The 19,590-nt window shown below is 40.4% G+C and overlaps 1 protein-coding gene across 2 annotated transcripts in view; it reads left to right on the top strand.

Moving 5' to 3' along the window:
* DRC11 (dynein regulatory complex subunit 11) overlaps positions 1–19,590 on the top strand; it is a 149,739-nt gene that overhangs the window by 18,876 nt on the left and 111,273 nt on the right. For both annotated transcript variants that reach the window (XM_010948153.3, XM_045511559.2), the window contains exon 6: positions 17,276–17,481. In XM_010948153.3, the coding sequence (XP_010946455.2) occupies positions 17,276–17,481 (206 nt within the window). The remainder of the gene's footprint in view (positions 1–17,275; positions 17,482–19,590) is intronic.

The following is a 19,590-nucleotide window of genomic DNA, read 5'->3' as shown; positions in this document are numbered from 1 at the left end:
CCGTCAGGTTTGTGACGGCAGCTCTTGAGTCCCCAGGGCCCACACTGTTCATTACCCAGAGATGGGGACCATTTCTGGGGAGCCTTGTTGGTTGACCGGCTCCATTTTCATCAAAGGACATTGTAATTAAAAGAAGGAACAGAAAAGAAAACCTGTGGAGCCTCACTGTACAGCAGTGAGTTAAGGTGTGTTGGAGTGAACTGATTGCTCCCTACCCCATTTTTAATGCCGGATAAAAATACTGAAGCAGTAACGCTGATCAGTACAGTGACGGAGTCTTTGATCCTGACCATGTATAAAACTGTGGTGAAGTTAATCAAGTAAGGAAGAGAAGAAAACACAATACACCATATATCACCATAGATACTAATAAGTAAAAAAAAGCTATTAGATAGTATCATAAATAACTATGGCAATAAATTATAAAATATTGAATGGAAGAGATGGTCTAGGGAAGTATTAGCATCAAAATGACCAACAAGGAAAATACCCAAATAAACCAATCACTGTAGCAAATGCTGAAAAGATTTTCAAAGATCCTGTGTTAGTTGGTGAGAAGCAGATGTCAAGATGAAATTAGACATTCAAGAGATTTGCCAGGAGAATGTCTGTGAAGAATAACGCAAGAGGCGCTGAGAAGACAGGGAGAACCTTCAGATGCAGGTGTGACAACTGTGAAGCAGGGGGCGGGGGAAGGAGGGTTGAGAAGGAAGAGTCTGGCGCCGGGGCCACTGGGGCACGGTTCCAATAAAGGAGTCAAAGCCGTCTATGAAAGTCTGTACGAACGAAAGAAAAGGGAAGCAATACTGATGATTCCCAGATTGGGCAAGGACCCAGGGACAAGTCCAAGGTCAGGACTGCTAATGAGGATTTCTGTCTGTCTGTAGTAACATTAAAAACACTCATGCTTTTTCGCCCAGTGATACCAATTCTTGGAATTTCTTTGCTACGGGGGAGAAAAAAAGAATGTGGGCAAAATTTACAATATATATTCATATCAGTGTTATTTTATAAATTGTAAGAGATAGTGCCCAGAAACAATTAATAGAGTTAAAATATCCGATTGTGTATCTTTAGAAGTGGTGTGTTGGTATTCCTGAATATATTGCAAAATGTAAAATATGAACACCGTGGTCCTGCTTTTATTTGTTTGCTTATTTATACATCTTCCTACAATGACCATGTATGCATGTATTTTATATCTAAAAAATTCTCTCAATGCTTCAAACATAGGTAGTATTATTTATCCAGCAGTACCATTTCCCATTGATTAAACTCACAAAATTGCTTTTATTCTGTAACATAAAATGTATGCAATATTTATTCATTAATCCTTAGATCCTTCAGTAATAAATCAAGGACACTTGATTTTTAAAAAATTACAGGGGAAATATGTGTTCAAAATTATATCAGAGCGAGGGAAAGATCTGAATCGTGGTTTAAACAATTTGTAACTCTTTAAATTGAAACTTTAAAATTAAATAATAGTCAATTCATATTACATTTTCTCAGTTCTACATACTTACTATCAAATGTATATCTCAGTAGGAAAAAAAATCAGGATTTATGATTTATGCTCAGAGAAAAATGTAAGTGAAGAAGAAAGCAACTTACACATTTTCACCAATGAATAGATGGGTTTTCTTTATAGTATCCTTTTCTTTGTATATCCAAGTTTTATTTTCTAATACTGCGCCCCCCTTCCCGCTTTTAGAAGAGAGAAATCAAGCGGTCACCGTGATGAGGTTGATACAAGAGCAGAGAGCGAGGCATCTTGCACCCTTTGCTCTGGAGTCAACCAGAAACATGACTATTGAAATTTTCTTTTCCTAGATTTCAGGATTCAAAGCAAATTAAAAGATCTTACCAGTGATGTTATTATATACAGAAAAAAATAGCATTATTCCCACATTCAAGGTATTGGTCTATAACTTTCATGACTTCTATAATGGCATTTTAAAAATTATTTTATTTTTTATTGACGTATAGTTGGTTTACAATGTTCATTTCTGGTGTACAGCATGGTGATTCAGATATAGATAGATAGATAGATTGATTCAGTTATATATATGCATATATATTCCTTGTCATATTTTTTTTCAGGCTATTACAAGCTGTTGAATATAGTTCCTTGGGCCATATAGTACAACCTTGTTATTTATATGTTTTATCTATATTAGTTAGCATCTGCAAATTCTGAATTCCCAGTTTATCCCTCCACGCCTTCCTTTTCCCCTGGTAACCATAAGTTTGTTTTCTGTCTGCGAATCTGTTTCTGTTTTGTAAATAAGTTCATTTGTGTCATCTTTTTAGATTTCACATATAAATGATAGCCTCTGGTATTTTTCTTTCTCTTTCTGGCTTACTTCACTTAGAATGACATTCTCCAGGGCCATCCATGTTGCTGCAAATGGCATTATTTAATTCTTTTCTATGGCTGAGTAGTATTTCATTGTAAAACTATACCACAACTTCTTTATCCAGTCATCTGTTGATGGACATTCAGGTTGCTTCCATGTCTTAGCTATTGTAAAAAGTGCTGCTCTGAACACTGGGGTGCAGGTGTCTTTTTGAATTAGGTTACCCCTGGATATATGCTCAGGAGTAAAATTTCTGGATCACATGGTAAGTCAATTTTTAGTTTTTAGAGGGATCGCCATAGTATTTTCCATAGTGGCTGCATCAAACTACATTCACTAACAGTGTAGGAGGGCTCCCTTTTCTTTACACCCTCTCGAGCATTTTTCTTTCGTGGACTTTTTAATGATGGCCATCTGACTGGTGTGAGGTGATACCTCATTGTAGTTTTGATTTGCATTTCTCTGATAATTAGTGAAATTGAGCATTTTTCATGTGCCTGTTGGCCGTCTGTATGTCTTCACTGGAGAAATGTCTGTTTGGGTCTTCTGTCCATACAATGGCGTGTTCTAAATGACAGATGACATGGCAGATCCATTTCACTTTAGAATAGCTCCTTTTCTTCCAGCCCTGCATTCTGACTGCTCCACCTGCACTTTGGCCTCTGTGCAGCACCTCTGTTGTCAGCACAGAATGGAAACCATGAATTATTTTGCTTGAGGAAGGGATCTATCTCTGTGGTGCAGACACATGGAAGAGCCTCTTTCCCCGGTGAAGGGGCGTACTCTCACTGAACACGTGTATCATCCCAGTTGTGATGTCCAGGCTTTACTGTCTGAAAACTACAGCGAATCATACCAGAGTGGCATATAGGATTCAAGAAATACCTTGATTTCATCCCCTGCTCTGGTGATTTCCCTTTGATGTTTAATTTTCAAACATTAAGTCAACATTTATTTTTGGAATGGAAAACCCCCAGGAACCCTGACCCATCTTGTATTTCTCAACTGTTTAGGTTCTGTGAAAATCAAATGAATGAGCAGTTTCTGCCAGTTGCAGATTTTTAAGATTTAAAAACTGTGCTTGGTGGAATATTATTCAGCCATGAAAAGGGGAGAAATCCCGACACCTGCCACAGCCTGGATGAACTTCAAGGACATTGTGCTAAGTGATCTAAGCCAATCAGAAAAAGGCAAATACTGTATGATCCCATCTTAATGAGGTATCTAAAGTTGTCAAACTCATAGAAACAGAAAGTAGAAGAGGGTTGCCAGGGGCTGAGGGGGTGGGGAGGTGGTAACGGGCTGTTGTTCGGTGAGTATAAAGTTTTAGTTTGCAAAATAAAAGAAGTTCTCCAAATCTATTACCCAACAATGTGAATATACTTAACACTATGGAACCATATACTTATAAATGGTTAAGATGATAAATTTTATGTTATGTGTTTTTCCACCACAATTTAAAAACAATTTTTAACTCACTGAAACATTGAAATATATATACTGAGATGGCTGTCTATGAATCATGACTATTCACTAATGGCCAAAAAATACAAATTAAAAATTAAATGAGGTGAGGAGGGTATAGCTCAGCAGTAGAGTATGTGCTTAGGCATGCATGAGGTCCTGGGTTCAATCCCCAGTACCTCCATTAAAGTAAACAAACAAACAAACCTAATTACATCCCCCCAAACCAAACCAAAAAAGTGCAAAAAAATTGTTAAAAAAAAAGAATTAAATGAGATAGTATTTCATTGAATCTAAGATGTTACTGGTTATAAGATACATCATGAGTGAACATGAAAGAAGATGTTTGGGCAAATAAACAAAAACACATCCTTGACTGTAATACAAATCCGTCCCTAATTTCAGGCATGTTAACCTGTGACAGATAGACATCTCAGAGTTGGTGCTACAAGGCAAGTTTTCTTCTTAGGGGAAAAGGGTTTTTTCACATTTTAATTATTGACAAGAGCATGATAAGATTCTTATTCTCAGACACGAAGAGTCACATCAATTCAGCTTTTCTGAAAGACGTTAACAAGATGCAACAGGATCATCAAAATCTGTCTTTTGGCCCCCAGTTCTATTTCTATCCCAAGGGAATCATCAGAAGTAAAGGCTTGTACACGTAGACGTTTCCTACAGTGTCACTTGTAGTAATGAAAAACTGGAAATGAACAATTCTAAAGTAGGGGTGGAGTTAAGTGATTTCGAGTGGACCGACATTAAGGTAGTAATATGCCACCACTGAAAAATTACGACTAATTTCTGATGACGTAGAAAATGCTCAAAGTGAAAATACAGGATTTAGAATAACACATATAATATGATTTCAACTAAATATATACACATATCCATGCACATATCAAAGAAAGAAAAAGAATGTATAAAGTTTAGAAAGTGCTCCTTTTTTAACATTGGAGCTTTGGAAGATATTTTTTGTTTTGTCTGTATTTTCCGAAATGTTTAAATTTTACTGCATTAACTGGGGAGAAGGCACACATTTAAAAAATGAAAGCAAATGGATATAGAATATTATCAATCTTTTCTTTTAAGATCTCCAAATTGGTGTGTATACATAGGTGGGCAGATTTAATGATAGGAAATTGTTTCTCTGTTCCACCCATAAGAGGCACACAGATATGAGATATAATGATAAAAACAGTGGCTATCTCCAGTTTTCTATTTTAAAAATTAAGCCAGCAGTCAGAAGAGTCAATCTAAGATAATCTAAGTTTAACGTGGAGTTTTATGCAAGAAGCAGTTTTGACTTAACAATTTTCACTTAATTTAATTCACCCTACGTTTACTGAATGTCTACTATGCATAACACGCTAGAAACTTAGAGACTGGCCAGACGCTCTTTTTTCATCCTAAAGTCTTAATGGCTTACGTTGATACCACATAAAAATAGAATTACACAGGGTTTTTTACTGTAACTTTTTTGTTTTACTTTGTAGTTCATATCTGCTCAGCTCAAATAAAAGAAATCTGTTTTAATTCCTCAGTGATGCAGAGTTTGGATAATAGAAAGAGAGCCACTTGTCTGTTTTGTATTAAATGTGACTTTCTCCAGTTTGCTTTTTTTCCCAAGCATGTCTTCCCTTGGTATTATGTGTTCTATGAAATTTTACACCGTTGAGAAATATATGGATTCAATTTTTATAAGAATGGTATCTTCTATTCACTGGCTGATAGCCATAAAAATCCATTACCCCAAATCCCAGAAATGTTTTCAATTAAATATATTTTCCACTCGATCACTAATTAACATACTGTCTACTCATTTTAAAATTTCATTTTTCCATTATTTTGTTTTGTTACATCATGTCAATGTATAAACCATTGACTTATCTGATCAAAACAGTATTTGTGTCTTTATGGGAAGCTTGGCATATTTCCAGGGGTGACTATTTAGTAATTGAAACCAGAATTAGAGCGAAAGGCATCATGATGTCCTCACTTCCTGACCAAATCTTTCCTTTGCCATTGTCATATAAATTATTTTTTGATACTGCCTTTTAAAATATTTATATTCTAAAATCTACAAAGGAAAATAAAAGGGCACTCTAAAAATTCATGTGCGGTTATTTTAATTGGCAGAGCCAGTGGAGTGGATCAAGGACGAAACTTAATGAATGTAATACATTTCCTTCTGTGGATCCCTTTGAAATAATCTGTCCTACAGCCATGACCGTCGTACATTTTATGTTACCCTGAAGCCATCAATGTTTGCATTATAATAAAGAACACTAGGGGACACTTATTAAAGAGGAAAAACTGTCACTTGGAAATGCATCAGCTAAACCCTCAAAGCACCATAAAACCCTGCTCACTTTCAAATTCCAACATGAAACAAGCTGTCCCATAGATTATTTTTTGGTCAATAAATTAGACGTCTTTCTTATTAGCAAATAACCCCAAGTAGGCGCTCAGGCCCCAATGATGCTCCCGGAAGACGGCTCCCTCCTGAGGCTCCGCTTGGGAAGGCGGTGGGTACTGTGTCCCGAGCTTCCAGTGTCCTCGGGACCCGTGGGCTCCTCTTTGGGAACCGCTGTCACAGCCAGAATGAGCAAAGAACCAGAACTAGGCGCTCTGAATGGTCACACTTTGATTTCAGCCCCACAGCACATCGTCCACCTTGGTGCGCTATTCATTGTATTTGGCTCCAAATGAGGTTTGGTTGTTTCTGGAAATAAATGTCTTACCAAAAAAACAGATTTGCCCTGATTTATAGGGTTTTGTTTTGCTTTTAGTTTTATTTTACTTTTTAAATCCAAAACCCCCCCCCACAAACCTGTTGCCTGCATGTCCCTGTGTGTCCGGGATCAGCAGCATCTTAGAAATGGATCTGCGTCCCCCAACATCAGTGTTGAAGGGTTTGCTCTGCTGGGCTGATGAAGAGGCAGGTGTCAGGGGAGGCCCCTCTGCCATGTGGGCTGGGGGTGGGGATCACTCGGAGGCGCACACTCGCCCTCCCTCTGAGCCTCAGTTTCTCCTTCAGTAAGAGCAGGATAGCGCTGCCCATTTCGCAGACCTGTGAGAAGGGCTTCCGGACCCAGCCTGGAGCCTGGACCGGACTTGCCTTCCAGGAGTGGGGGCTGCTGCTCCTCGTCTTGGAGAGTGACCTGACGTCGTCAGGGTAACGGAGTGACTTCGCACCAAGGAAAGCTGTCGTCAGATGTGATAACTTCGCGATGTAGCGAAACACAAAACATCCCAAGATGAGCTGTTGCGTAAAACACACACGCCACCAATTTCAAACCTAAACTCTCTCGGCCCTGGTTGTATGCTGCTCGGATGCATGACCTCGAAGTCGGTTTGTTAAACGTACGCTCTGAGCAGCCCACAGGGCCTGAGTCTGCTCTGCTGCACAGAGAGCATCCCCAAGGAGAGCCCGCAGCAGCCCCCAGGTACCCCGCGTGTGTTGCACAGGAAACGTGTGCAAGCCAGGAAAAGCGGCGCTCCTGGTGCAGATGTGCCTGAAAGGCTCTTAGACAGGCCGGGCAGGGGGTCAGAGCTCAAGGGAGGACACTGGATAACCTTTGCGACCTCAGAAGTCCACCTCAAGAGTCTGAAAACAAGGAAAACTCACCATTTTCTTTTCTGGTTAAATAGGATTTTACAGCCTAGTTAATTGGGAACCTTGAGTTTGATTTCAAGTGTTTTTTATTTTTTACTGAAGTGTAATTGACAGGCAGTGTCATATCAGTTTCAGGTGCTCTTCATCGTGACTTGATGTTTGCGTACATTTTGAAACGGTCACCGCACGAAGTGTTTACGGTATTATTGACTGTGGTCCCTAGGCTGTGCATCTCGCTCCTGTGACGTATTTAATTTATAACTGGAGTTTGTCTTTTTCAGTCGCTTTCACCTTTTTTCTCCTCCCCACCCCCTTCTCCCCACTGGCAACCATCTGTTTGTTCTCTGTATCAGTGAGGGTTTCTGTTTTGTTTTGATGTCCATGTGTTTTGATTTTTAGATTCCACATGTAAGTGACATCATGTGGTATTTGTCTTTTGTCTTTCTCTCTCTGACTTAACTTCACTGAGCATAACACCCTCCAGGTCCATCCATGTTGCCACAAATGGCAAGACTTCATTCTTTTTTTATGGCTGAGTAATAACCTATTATGGATGTATTCATTCATTCTGTACTCATTCATCTATGGATGGACACTTGGGTTGCTTTCATATGTTGGCTATTATAAATAATATTGCAGTAAACATATATCTTTTTCAAGTGAAGTATTTTTGTTTGTTTCTGATAAATGCCCAGAAGTGGACTTGCTGGATCATATAGTAGTTTTATTTTTAATATTTTGAAGAACCTCCATACTGTTTTCTATAGTGGCTGCACCAATTTACATTCCCACCAACAACGTACAAGGGTTCCGTTTTCTCCGCATCTTCACCAGCACTTGTTACATGTTGCCTTTTTGATAACCGCCAGGCTGACAGGTGTGAGGTGGTACCTCGCTGTGGTTTTGTTTTCACTTCCCTGACGATTAGTGATGTTGGGCATCTTTTCATGTGTCTCCATTGGCCGTCTCTAAAAGTCCCCGTTCACATCATCTGCTCATTTTCAACTGGGCTGTTTGGTTTTCGTCATTAGATTGTGTAAGTTCTTTATATATTTTAGATACTAACTTCTTATCAGGTATGTAACTTGCAAGCATTTTCTCCCATCTGTAGGTTGTCTTTTAAGTTTTGTTGATAGTTCCCTTTGCTGTGTAAAAGCGTTTTTAGTTTGATGTGGTCCCATTTGTTTATTTTTGCTTCTGTTGCCCTTGCCTGCAGACAAATTCAAGATAGTATCGTGAAGAACAATGTCAGAGAGTTTACTGCCTGTGTTTTCTTCCAGGAGTTTTGTAGTTTGGGGCCTTACATTGAAGTCCTTAATCCATTTTTAGTTTATTCTTGCACAGGGCGTGAGACAGTGGTCCAGTTTCACTCCTTTGCATGCAGCTGTCCAGGTTTCCCACCACAGTTTATTGAAGAGACGACTGTCTTTTCTCCATCGTAGAGTCGTGCCTCCCTTGTCACGGATGATCATGTGTGTGTGGGCTTATTTCTGGGAAGTATTTGTTAGTATTCTTACTCTGCCTTATCCTTGTCCCGGGTCTCCAGGGCATCAGAAGCTCAATGAGGAAGACAGTTCTCTGCCTTTTGTCTCCTGGTCTCAGGATTCTTTTATCCACATTCTAGGACCGGACATTTGCCTTCATTTGTCTCACAACAGGGCCCATGACAAAGTCCTCTAACGCAGTGTGCAGAGTAGCATGGGCAAGGCCTACCTGGGCCCAGATGCTGGTCCCACCGTATTTACTCAACGTGTGAACTGGGGGGTGACTTAGCTTTCTTGGTGGCATGATTTCCACATACGCCAACCGGAGACAGCGCTAGCACGGAGCTCATCAGCGTGTGCTCAGTGTTAGGAAACTGGGTGAAAGGGATAAACTTGGGAGTTTGAGATTTGCAAATGTTAACCATTGTGCATAAGAAGAGATAAAAATAAATTTCTTCAGTATAGCACAGGGAACTATATTCGGTATCTTATAATTACCTTTAATGAAAGAGAATATTAAAACAAATATATATATATATGTGCATGATGGGACCTTGTGCTGCACACCAGAAATTGCCACCTTGTAACTACTGTGACTGGCTATACTTCAACTTAAAAAAAAAGGAGGTATCCAGGAAGCATTTAAAACAGTGTCTGACACGTGTCACGCAGTAAGTGCTAGCTAAGCGTTCACTGCTGTTATTTTTGAAATGGCTTATAATCATGGGTTTAAATGGTCACGTAGTTCATGATTCAAAAAGGTGTTAAAAATAAAGGTAGTAAAAAATAAAATGAGTGATGGGAAAAATTACCCTAATAATAAATAATAATAATATTATAATAAGTCATTATATCTGCTAGGAAAAAATGCTGATTAAATTACCATTTTTTAACCTGTTTAAGTTAGCTGAGATCAAAAAGGTTAATGTCACAATACTGGCAAGGTGTAGGGGGAAAGGCTCTGTCATACACTGTTGGGAAGAGTAGATCAACTGTGCAAACTCTCTGCAAGGTAGCTCAAAAATATCTATTAAAATTACAAATGTACTTCAAAAAAATTATGCACTATAGTGCCCATAAAAGCCATTTTTAGGAAGGTGTTTTAAGCCAGAAGAAACCTATCAGTGGAGAGATGCGGCAAAGCACAGAAGGTAAGAGTGGAGATCCTGGAAGTACATGCGTCCGGTCAAAGCCCAGTCTGCCACTTCCTGGCTGTGTGACCCTGGGCAAGTTCCTTGACCTCTCTGTGCCTCAGTTTCCTCAATTATAAAATGAAGATAATAATGGTACCCACACATAAGGCTACTTACTATGAGGAATAAATTAGTTACTATTTGTAAACCACTTAAAATAGTGTCTGACAAACCTGAAGTGCCATCAAAGTGTTTATTTTAACACATTTTTAAAGAAGGTAGGACACTAACGTAGCAAATTAAGCTTCCTCCCACCCGTCGATTATAAGCTCAACCTTACTGTCTGAGCCTAGCTCCTAACTGAGCAAATTTTAAAACTGCTAAAAATTTTTAGAAATTAGGATTAACAGGCTAGACATTGCTTTATTTTTTAATCATTTTGCACCCACTAAAATTGTAGCATCCCAAGATAACAATTTACCGTAACTGAGGTATGAGCAGAGGACAAAAGGAAACCATTGGCTCTGGCTGTCCACAAAACCTTTTTTTCCACATCCCCTGCTGGGTTTGTCTTTCGGAGTAGGTATATTTGTATAAACACAGATACATAAACGTATATGCGTTACTCTCAAATGCAGTGATGAAACAAAAGGGCTTATTTGCATAAACTGGGAAACACACACGCACAGTCTTAAAACAGACCAACCAAAGAGCCGTTTACTCCACAGCATGAGGCACTGCATGTGCAAAATTAGAGTAGGAAGCACGTGGTGCAAGGCGGTGGGCTGATGGAGCCCCGGCTCAGGGTGCTCCCGGGCCTCGTGGAGCTTATTAATCTCTGCTCTGAGGGCGGTGAGAGACTTCACATGTCTGTCATCTGTTGGAAGGGATCCCCTCCCTTCCCTCCTTTGCTCTGTCTTTGCCTTCAGTGACTACACAGCGCCAGGAAGAAGAAAACCCCCAAGACCATGAGCTTCTCGAGAAAGTTGCCAGCATTAAATCACCGATTTGCAAGTGTATTTGCGACTGATAAACTGAACAGATTTTCATTTGGACAAATGTCCATTTTATCTTCCTAATTGGAACAAGGATTTTTAAAGACAAAGCCCATCAAACATTAGATAAGCATTTTAAGTTAATGGACCATCGAGTCCTATTTCTCCACAAAACCAGGAAGCATCATCTCTGTCCTATTTTTACAGCGACATCAATTATTAATATGTATATCTTTGCTGACGGAGGACCTTGCTATAAACGTTGGTTTCGTTATCTGGTTCTGGGTCATTAACTATAGAAAGCTTGTAAATATAATGGTTTATTCACATGGGAAGCCTTCATTAAGATGCATTATTCTACAGCTGATGTATTTCAATACATAGTGTATTATCATGTTCTCTAGTTCCCTTTAATATTCGTAATTTATTTTGAAATGAGTTGCTGTTTATATGGTGAGTTAACAAATTTGAATTCCATATGACCAAAGTCGCTAAAGAGGAGAAGATGTTTTAGCCCAGAGGAGAAGCTACTCATTAACATAGGACCTAAATATGTTATAACCTTTAAATTCAAAAGCAACTCGAGAAAGAAGCTACAAATGACCCCAAATGTATTTTTGTCACAGAAAGTCTATCTCAAGAAACACGCATGAGTACACACATATTAACAGCACAGCATGGTGTAATAGGAGACACACAGAACTGGAGGAATCAGGAAATCTTATTGCTGGCTTCTTCATTAACATAGGATGGCTTGGGAGAGTCGTTAAGTAGTGAACCTCAGTGTCCCCATCTGTTCAATGGGATAGTCAGGTCCTTATTTCTATTCGAAAGATGGATGTATCATCAGTAAAGAAATGTAGAGGACGTGTGGGACAGAGTGCCATGCCGACTATAGAAGTCTGATGGGAGCTGGAAGACTTCGTTTTCACTCACAGATCATGGGAGTGTTCAGAGGTTGGCTGAGAAGGGGGAGGGTACAGCTCAGTGGTAGAGTGTGCGCTTAGCGTGCACGAGGTCCTAGGTACAACCCCCAGTACCTCCATTAAATAAATAATTAAATAAATAAACCTAATTACCTCCCCCTAAATTTTTTTTAATTAAATAAAAGTGGTTATAAAAAAAAAAAAAACCAGCTGAACACTTCCCGTGGAGCTGTTTACCAGGCGCCAGTCACTACTCACTGCTCACGCCTGATTCACTTGTAGGCACTCACAGGGGAAAGGCCCAGCAGAAACGTCGTGTGTGTGAATCTCTGAAAAAAACCTGCTGCGATTTACCGTAAGAGCAATGTGCTGGTGGGGAGAGCGACATCAGAATCGTAGCATTCAGGCAAGACTTTGACACAATGTTACACAGTCATCAGAGACAAAGAGACTTGGGTCCTCTGTAGCCTAGATCCATTTTAGCATCTTCATGAACACCATGGACTTTGAAGTAGTCGTTGGAGAGATCGGATAAAGTCTCCATGTGAATTATAAACGCCTGTTTCATGACACTAGGAATGAAAAACATCACCTGGAAGATATAAGAATTGGGCACTTCTTTAACTGATTAAATAATGGGAATTATTATCTCTTTATTTTGATACAAAACAGATACTATGAAGTCATGGCTTTGAGCACTTGTGTATAGAGGCAATTTCGATCACTGGTTTTTAACATGCTTTAAAATGATTCTGTAATTCTCAGTCTCGATTCACTTTTAAAGTAGTTTTAGGGGTTTTATGAGGTGGTATGTTCTCATTATATTAAACTTGGACAATTGGCTTGTTTTCGTTAGACATTCTAATGCATGTTTTCACCAAGTACTGTAAGTGTGATTTTCTTTTCATCTTTTCTTTCAGTTGACTTTATGTCATTAAGCGGTAGCTATAGTCCAAAAGCATCTCAGTTGTGGATCCGAGTAGAGAAGTCACTTTTAGGGGTTCATAGATATTTCTTGGGGGTTGTGTGTGTGTAAAGAAACAGTAACCAAAAAAAAAAATCCTTGTAACAAAAAGATGCAGATTTTCAGGTCTGCAGTGGCCCCGGCTTTGGGTTGTATTCGTGTCTCGGCTGTTGTGAACAGTGCTGCCATGAGTGTGGGGCGCAGATATCTCTTCAAGATCTTGATTTCATTTCCTTTGGACATATACCCATTGGATTGCTGGGTTATATGGCAGTTCTGTTTTTAATTTGGGGGGGAACCCTCCATAGTGTTTTCCATAGTGGCTACACCAGTTCAAGTTCCCACCGACAGCGTACAAGGGTTCCAGTTTCTCCACATCCTCAGCATCACTTGTCATCTTTTCTGCACTTGACAGTTGCCATTCTGACAGGTGTGAGGTGATAGCTCATGGTGGTTTCAGCTTGCATTTCCTGGTAATTAGTAAGGCTGACACACTTACATACCTGTTGGCCATTTGTATGTCTTATTTGGCAAAAAAATGTCTGTTAGTTCCTCTGCCCATTTTTTAAGTGGGTTGTTTTTAAGTCACATAAATTCTTTATACATTTTTTATATTAAGCCCTTATCAGCTACATGGTTTGTAATGTTTTCTCCCATTCTGTAGGCTGCTTCCTCATCTTGCGGAATGTGTCCTTGGATGTGCAGAAGCTTTTCAGTTTGGTATAATCCCATGTGTCTCTTTTTGTTTTTGTTGTCTGTGCTTTTGGTGTCATATCCGAAAAATTGTTATTAAGATGAATGTCAGGAAATCTTTTCCTTAAATTTTTAGCTGTTTTCTGACTGCATGTCTTGTGTCTAAGTCTTTAATCCATTCTGAGTTGATGTATGTATGGTGTGAGGTAAGGGTCCAGTTTCAGTCTTCTGCGTGTGTGTATTCAGTTTTCCAAACACCATTTGTTGAAGGGACTAATCTTTCCCCATTGTTGTGTTCTTGGATTTGGGGTGTCAGACAGTTGAGTGGACAATTATTTGAGATCTTAAAATTATGTATATGTAAAATAAACATATTTTTTAAAATCACACATACACAGTGATGGAGGTTTCTCAATGTGACACTGAAAGGAACAAACAAATGATCAAAACTGGGATTATTTGAACAAGAAAACAATAAAGTAGTACTTGATTATAGCCCAAGTATAAAATAAATATCTACGAGTCCATAGTGATATAAATGAAAGATTGAATAAATTAACCAATGTGGGAGGAGAGACAAGTCTTCCATGCAGAATAATCCCAAATCATTTTGGAAACTCCACCCTCAAGATCGGAGGGGGCCTTAGCGTTCTGCTCCTTAACTGGGGAGCTGTACCTAGTGACTTCCTCCCAAAGAGGACGGAGTGAAGTGGGAGGTGGAGCGAGGCATCTTGCAGAGGGACACCTGACAGGTGCTACCCCAGCCAGGTGACCCAGGTGAACAGCATGAGTCCTAAATCATGCTGATGGTACCCCGATAGGATGGTGTGACAGCGACACTTCACCTCTGTGCTCTTTCTCTCAATAACCCGTAACCCTAATCTGATCGTTACCAATAGAGCTGTGTGTCAGTAGAATTGATTTCCCTCATAGATCTATATATTTTATCTTTATGCATTTGAAAACATTATTTTTATTGAAGTATACTCAGTCATAGTGTGTCAGTGTCTGGTGTCCAGCACAATGGTTTAATCACACAGACACATACATATATTCTTCTTCATATTCTTTATCATTATAGGTTATTACAAGCTATTGAATATAGTGTCCTGGGCTCTAAGTAGGACCTTGTTTATTTTGTATATAGTAGTGTGTATCTGCTAATCCCAAACTCCTAATTCTTCCTTCCCCCCAACTTTCCCCTTTGGTAACCATCAATTTGTTTTCTATATCTGTGAGTCTATTTCTGGTTTGTAAATAAAATTTGTAGCCTTTTTTAGATTCCACATATAAGCGATACCATATGATATTTGTCTTTGTCTGACTTACTTCACTTAGTATGATAATCTCCAGGTCCATCCACATTGCTGCAAATAGTATTATTTCTTTTTTATGGCTGAGTAGTATTCCATTGTGTATATATACCACATCTTCTTTATCTAATCATCTGTCAATGGACATTTAGGTTCCTTCCACGTCTTGGCTGTTGTAAATAGTGCTGTTATGAACACTGGGGTGCATAACAAAAATCTTTTGAGGTTAGTTAACTTTGCCTGAGATTCTAAGGGCTCTTTAACTATTCCATATCATATAGCATCTTTGGGAAAGAAGATCCACAGAAGGTGAGCGATGGTAGGAGACAGATAACCAAGAAGTTGCAGACAACTGGGTTCTGGTCTTGGAATTACCCAGTGATGTGCTGGTAATGCTTAACCATGGCTCTTGGAAAAGAAATGTACGTGTATATATTCATACGTGTTTATTGTCATTTCATTGATATGAGGATATGCACACACAATTTACAAATAGCAGTAAAATACACACTACCCTTTGTTGGACATTCCATGTAGCCGTGGATTGTCACAGAACACTTCCCTTGATTTTTACTGAACTCTGTATCTGGTGTCAGCCTGTGGTTGCAAATGGCAAGTGTCACTGCAGTGCGACTGTTGGCTGATATTTTTGCAGCATTAATGCAGAAGATGAAAGTGCAACAGCAAAATGTGCGCCAGAGCCATAACGCACTCACCTTTTTTTTAGAGCTGGGGACTCTGCTGAATCAGGTTATGGTTTTTGAATGCTGAATCCTCAATTTTATGCACTCTTCACGATGTCACTGACACAGACATGGCGCACTGTTGATCTGCGTTACAGTTTTCTCCACCACCTTCTTAAGTCTACACAATCGAATCACAATGGTAAATCCAGGCCTCATTTATAGCATTGCTAATTCCGATGGTGTAAACGTTCTCATCATGGCCACCTTCAAGCTAATAACCTGACAGAACGTAGTTAGGGAGATACACACAGGAGACAGCGTTACACAGTGTTTTCACCGTAGAGAGCCAACAGACGCGCTAACATCAAGCGCACAGGTGACAATAAAATCCAGTAAAAAGTAATTATGAAGCCGTGAGTTTTTAGTATTGACAACTTCCTGTTGTTACCATAATATACATAATCATAAGTTTATATAATTCAGCATTTAAAAATAACTTGCAAAATTCCTGAAAAATCTATCAGTTGGATCTCATGAGTCATTACAGCCTGGCTCCAGTACACACTCGATTCGTCCTTAATTTGCTCAGTGACCCAGGCTGAATCTGTAAACTCCCAAGAGCTCGGGATCTGTGTCTCCTACCTGTGATTCCCGCCACCACAGGCCCCATGCGTGTTTCCCTTCTCCAGGTGCCTTTTAGTTCTTTCCACCCAAACCCACAGGTAGCACCGTTTATAGGTGAGCTGACACCGTTCCCTACTGTGAGGTACATTGCCCTCATCCCACCACCCTCATTTATTTAGGAATTAGGTCTCAAAGTGACTTTGTATTTTCTGTTACCACAACCCTCTGCAGACAGTGGACCAGCGCCGAGCGTCTGGTTGCTGTTCTGCAGTTGTCTGCCTCACCCATCAGCAGACAGCGGGGGAGAACATTCTCACAATGAGATGTGAGGGTGAATGTCTGAAGTCAGCTGAGAATTTCCTTCTCTGGAGATCTTTAACGAGAGAGGGGATGTTTTCAGAGTTGATTTTGGTGTCATTTTTCTTGAAATCAGAACATCCAAACTCTTGTCATTAGTCCTTGCTGCATGTACTTCCTTAGTTTGTAGTCTTTGCCCTTCCTCTCACCAAGACGACTTGGAAAAGCTGTACTGTCTGTAACTCGAATGATTTTTTAAAATCATTTTTTATGGAGGTGGGTGGTAACTGGGTTCTTTCTTTCCTTCCTTCTTTCCTTTCCTTCCTTCTTGCTTCCTTTCTTCCTCTTTTTCTCTCTCTCTCTCTTTCTTTCTTTCTATACTGGGAATTGAACCCAGGACCTCCTACATGCTAAGCACACACTCTGCCACTGAGCTATACCCTCCCCTTTGCATGATTTTTCAATGATGTATATGCATTTTTCAAGCTAACTACCCCATCACCACCAGGTTCTGGGAAATGGTACCCCAACCTGCTTCCCCATGGTGGGGAATCACTCTGAAAGTTCTCTTGCCAGATCTGATCCATTTGTTCGGTACGTATTTCTTTATGGGCCTTTGGTAAGACACCATTGAAGATGTTAACATATTTCATTAGTGTCTAATATGTTTCACCATCTCTGTAATATGGTCTCAAATCTTTTTGTTTCTGTTTTTAGAATCCACCACCTTTGTTTAATGAAGTCGGTGCTACCATAATCGAGGCTGAAAAGGTGACCCACATGCGGGATAAGGTGCAGATGAAGCATGAAGAGGACTACAGAGGTGCCCTGGTTACAATCAAGGATGACCTGAAACTAACAGAAGGTCCAGACATCAAGGAGAACCTTCAGGAGCAGATCCGGCGCTGGTTCATCGAATGCAGGTGCGTGTGAGCGGCGTTGCCGTATCTCGTGACAGTCTCTGCTGTAATGGTTGATGTCCTTGTATGTTTTTAAGCACAGAAATGTGCTGGTAGAGATTCATGTGGTTTTCTGGCTTTTAGAGAAGTGAAATGTCAAGTTTAAAAAATTCAAGAACTAATTTTTTTTAATGAAAATTGCTCTCTGTCCTATTTTTTTAGTGCAGCCCATGTAATACCTCTCCAGCCACGTGAACTTGAACATCGTGGGTGGGTGACGCAGCCCCTAGATGGGAGGACTTCATAGGCCAGGTCTGTCTGAAAACTAAGGGACCCAGCTACACACAGGTCATGCGCCTCCCTTCTGGGGTCCGGCCCCAGCAGTACAAGACTCCCGAGTCTAAGTCACCTTCCGTCTCTGACGCAGTCTCCCGAGGCAGCTGCTGGCTGCGGGACCTGGCACCCGGCCCCCCGCCGCCCTGAAGTGGTGGGAGGGTAGCAGTTGTGGGAACAAGGCATCATGTACAGTGAGGCCTTCCTGTATTAAGGGCCTTCTTTAATGTCCTTAAGTGAAAGGTTAAGCAATTTCAAGTTTGCTTACATAAGACGGTTTGGGGAAGGTGTCCTTTATGAGAGAAGTGCGGCAGAACAGACGCCCGTGGAGCACAGCACGGCTTCCCGCACGGCTTCCCGCACGGCACAGCAGACGCTCTGCAGGTGACCCAGTCAGAACAGCTTCAAACCTATTTCAGGAGAGGAAAGAAAGGGGGAAGGTTGTTGTGGTCAGTCCCAGGGCCGTGGAAGCAGCTGCCATCTGTCTTCCTCGCTGGGCACTGTGCTGCATCACATTAGGCTCAGAGATGCTCAGACCTCAACTTTGGTGAGCTCATCAGGACCAGAGAATTTAACTTGTTGGCAATAAAAAATCAAACTTCCTCTCAAACAATTACATTCAAAGATGTTTATGTCTGCGGTGGGCAGCCTCCCAGGTGGCCTCCACCGACCAGAGGTCTCTCTTCCTCTGGTAATGCCCTCCCCTTGAGTGTGACGTGGACCTAGAACTTCACTTCGACAGAAAAGAACACAGCAAAAGTGATGGGGTGTCCCTGGATCTGGCCTGCCTCTCACCCCCTCACTTGCCTCCTCCCTCTGGCTCGGAGTGAGGTCAGCTGTCCTGTTGTGAGCTGCCCAGTGGAGAGGCCCACATGGAAGGAATCAAGGGAGGTTCCTGGCAACAGCCCCTGGGGAACCTAGGGCCTCATTCCAGCAGCCTGCAAAGAACTAAACCCTGTCCGCACCCACATGCCTGAGCTCAAAGGGGATTTTCCCCCAGACGAGCCTTCACATGAGGCTGCAGCCCCGGCCAACACTTTGACTGCAGCCTCCAGGGGGACCCGAGGCACAGGCACCCAGCCAAGCCACAGCTGGTTCCCCACCCACAGAACCAGTGACGTAACCAGCGTGGGTTGTTTCAGTCTCTAAGTGTCGGGGTGACTTGTGCAGCAATGGATGTGTAATTCACATCAGTTACGTGTACGATGATTGAGAAAAACCTGAACGATCGTAAACTTCTCTTGCGTTAACTTTGTGTGGGATTCTAATGTGCAGTTTCCTCAATAATACTTTGTAACAAAGTTGCTTCATGAATGTTTGATACATTAGTTACATGCTTTTGATTGAGGAGTTCTGTCCTTTATTACATAAATACAATTTTAAAAAATGATTTTTTTAATTCAAAATTGATTACTTGTGAGTTTTTCTTTTGATATCATATCATATCATATTTATCAGGGATATTTTATAGTAAAACGGGGATATTTTAAATGGAAGGAATATTTTAAAATGAGAAATTTGACATTGTATTAATTCTGTACTGATAACCAATAATAATAGAGAAAAGATGTAAATAGGGAGGAATATGTTATATATATACACACACACACGCATACATCCCCTCTTCTCTTTCTCAGTTTCCCTCCTCACTTTCCATTCTGGTGATGGCTTCATGGAGATAGCAGACTTACCCAATTGTATACTTAAATATGAAGTTTATTATATACTAATTATAATCCATAAAGCTCTTAGAAATATATCAAAGTGAGGCTATTCTATGAGCAAAGATTTTAGTGTTTT

The sequence above is a fragment of the Camelus bactrianus genome, chromosome 5, assembly GCF_048773025.1.
Source record: "Camelus bactrianus isolate YW-2024 breed Bactrian camel chromosome 5, ASM4877302v1, whole genome shotgun sequence".
Lineage (NCBI taxonomy): Eukaryota > Metazoa > Chordata > Mammalia > Artiodactyla > Camelidae > Camelus > Camelus bactrianus.
Note: the sequence above shows the minus strand (reverse complement) of the source record. Positions and strands in the feature narration are given on the sequence as shown.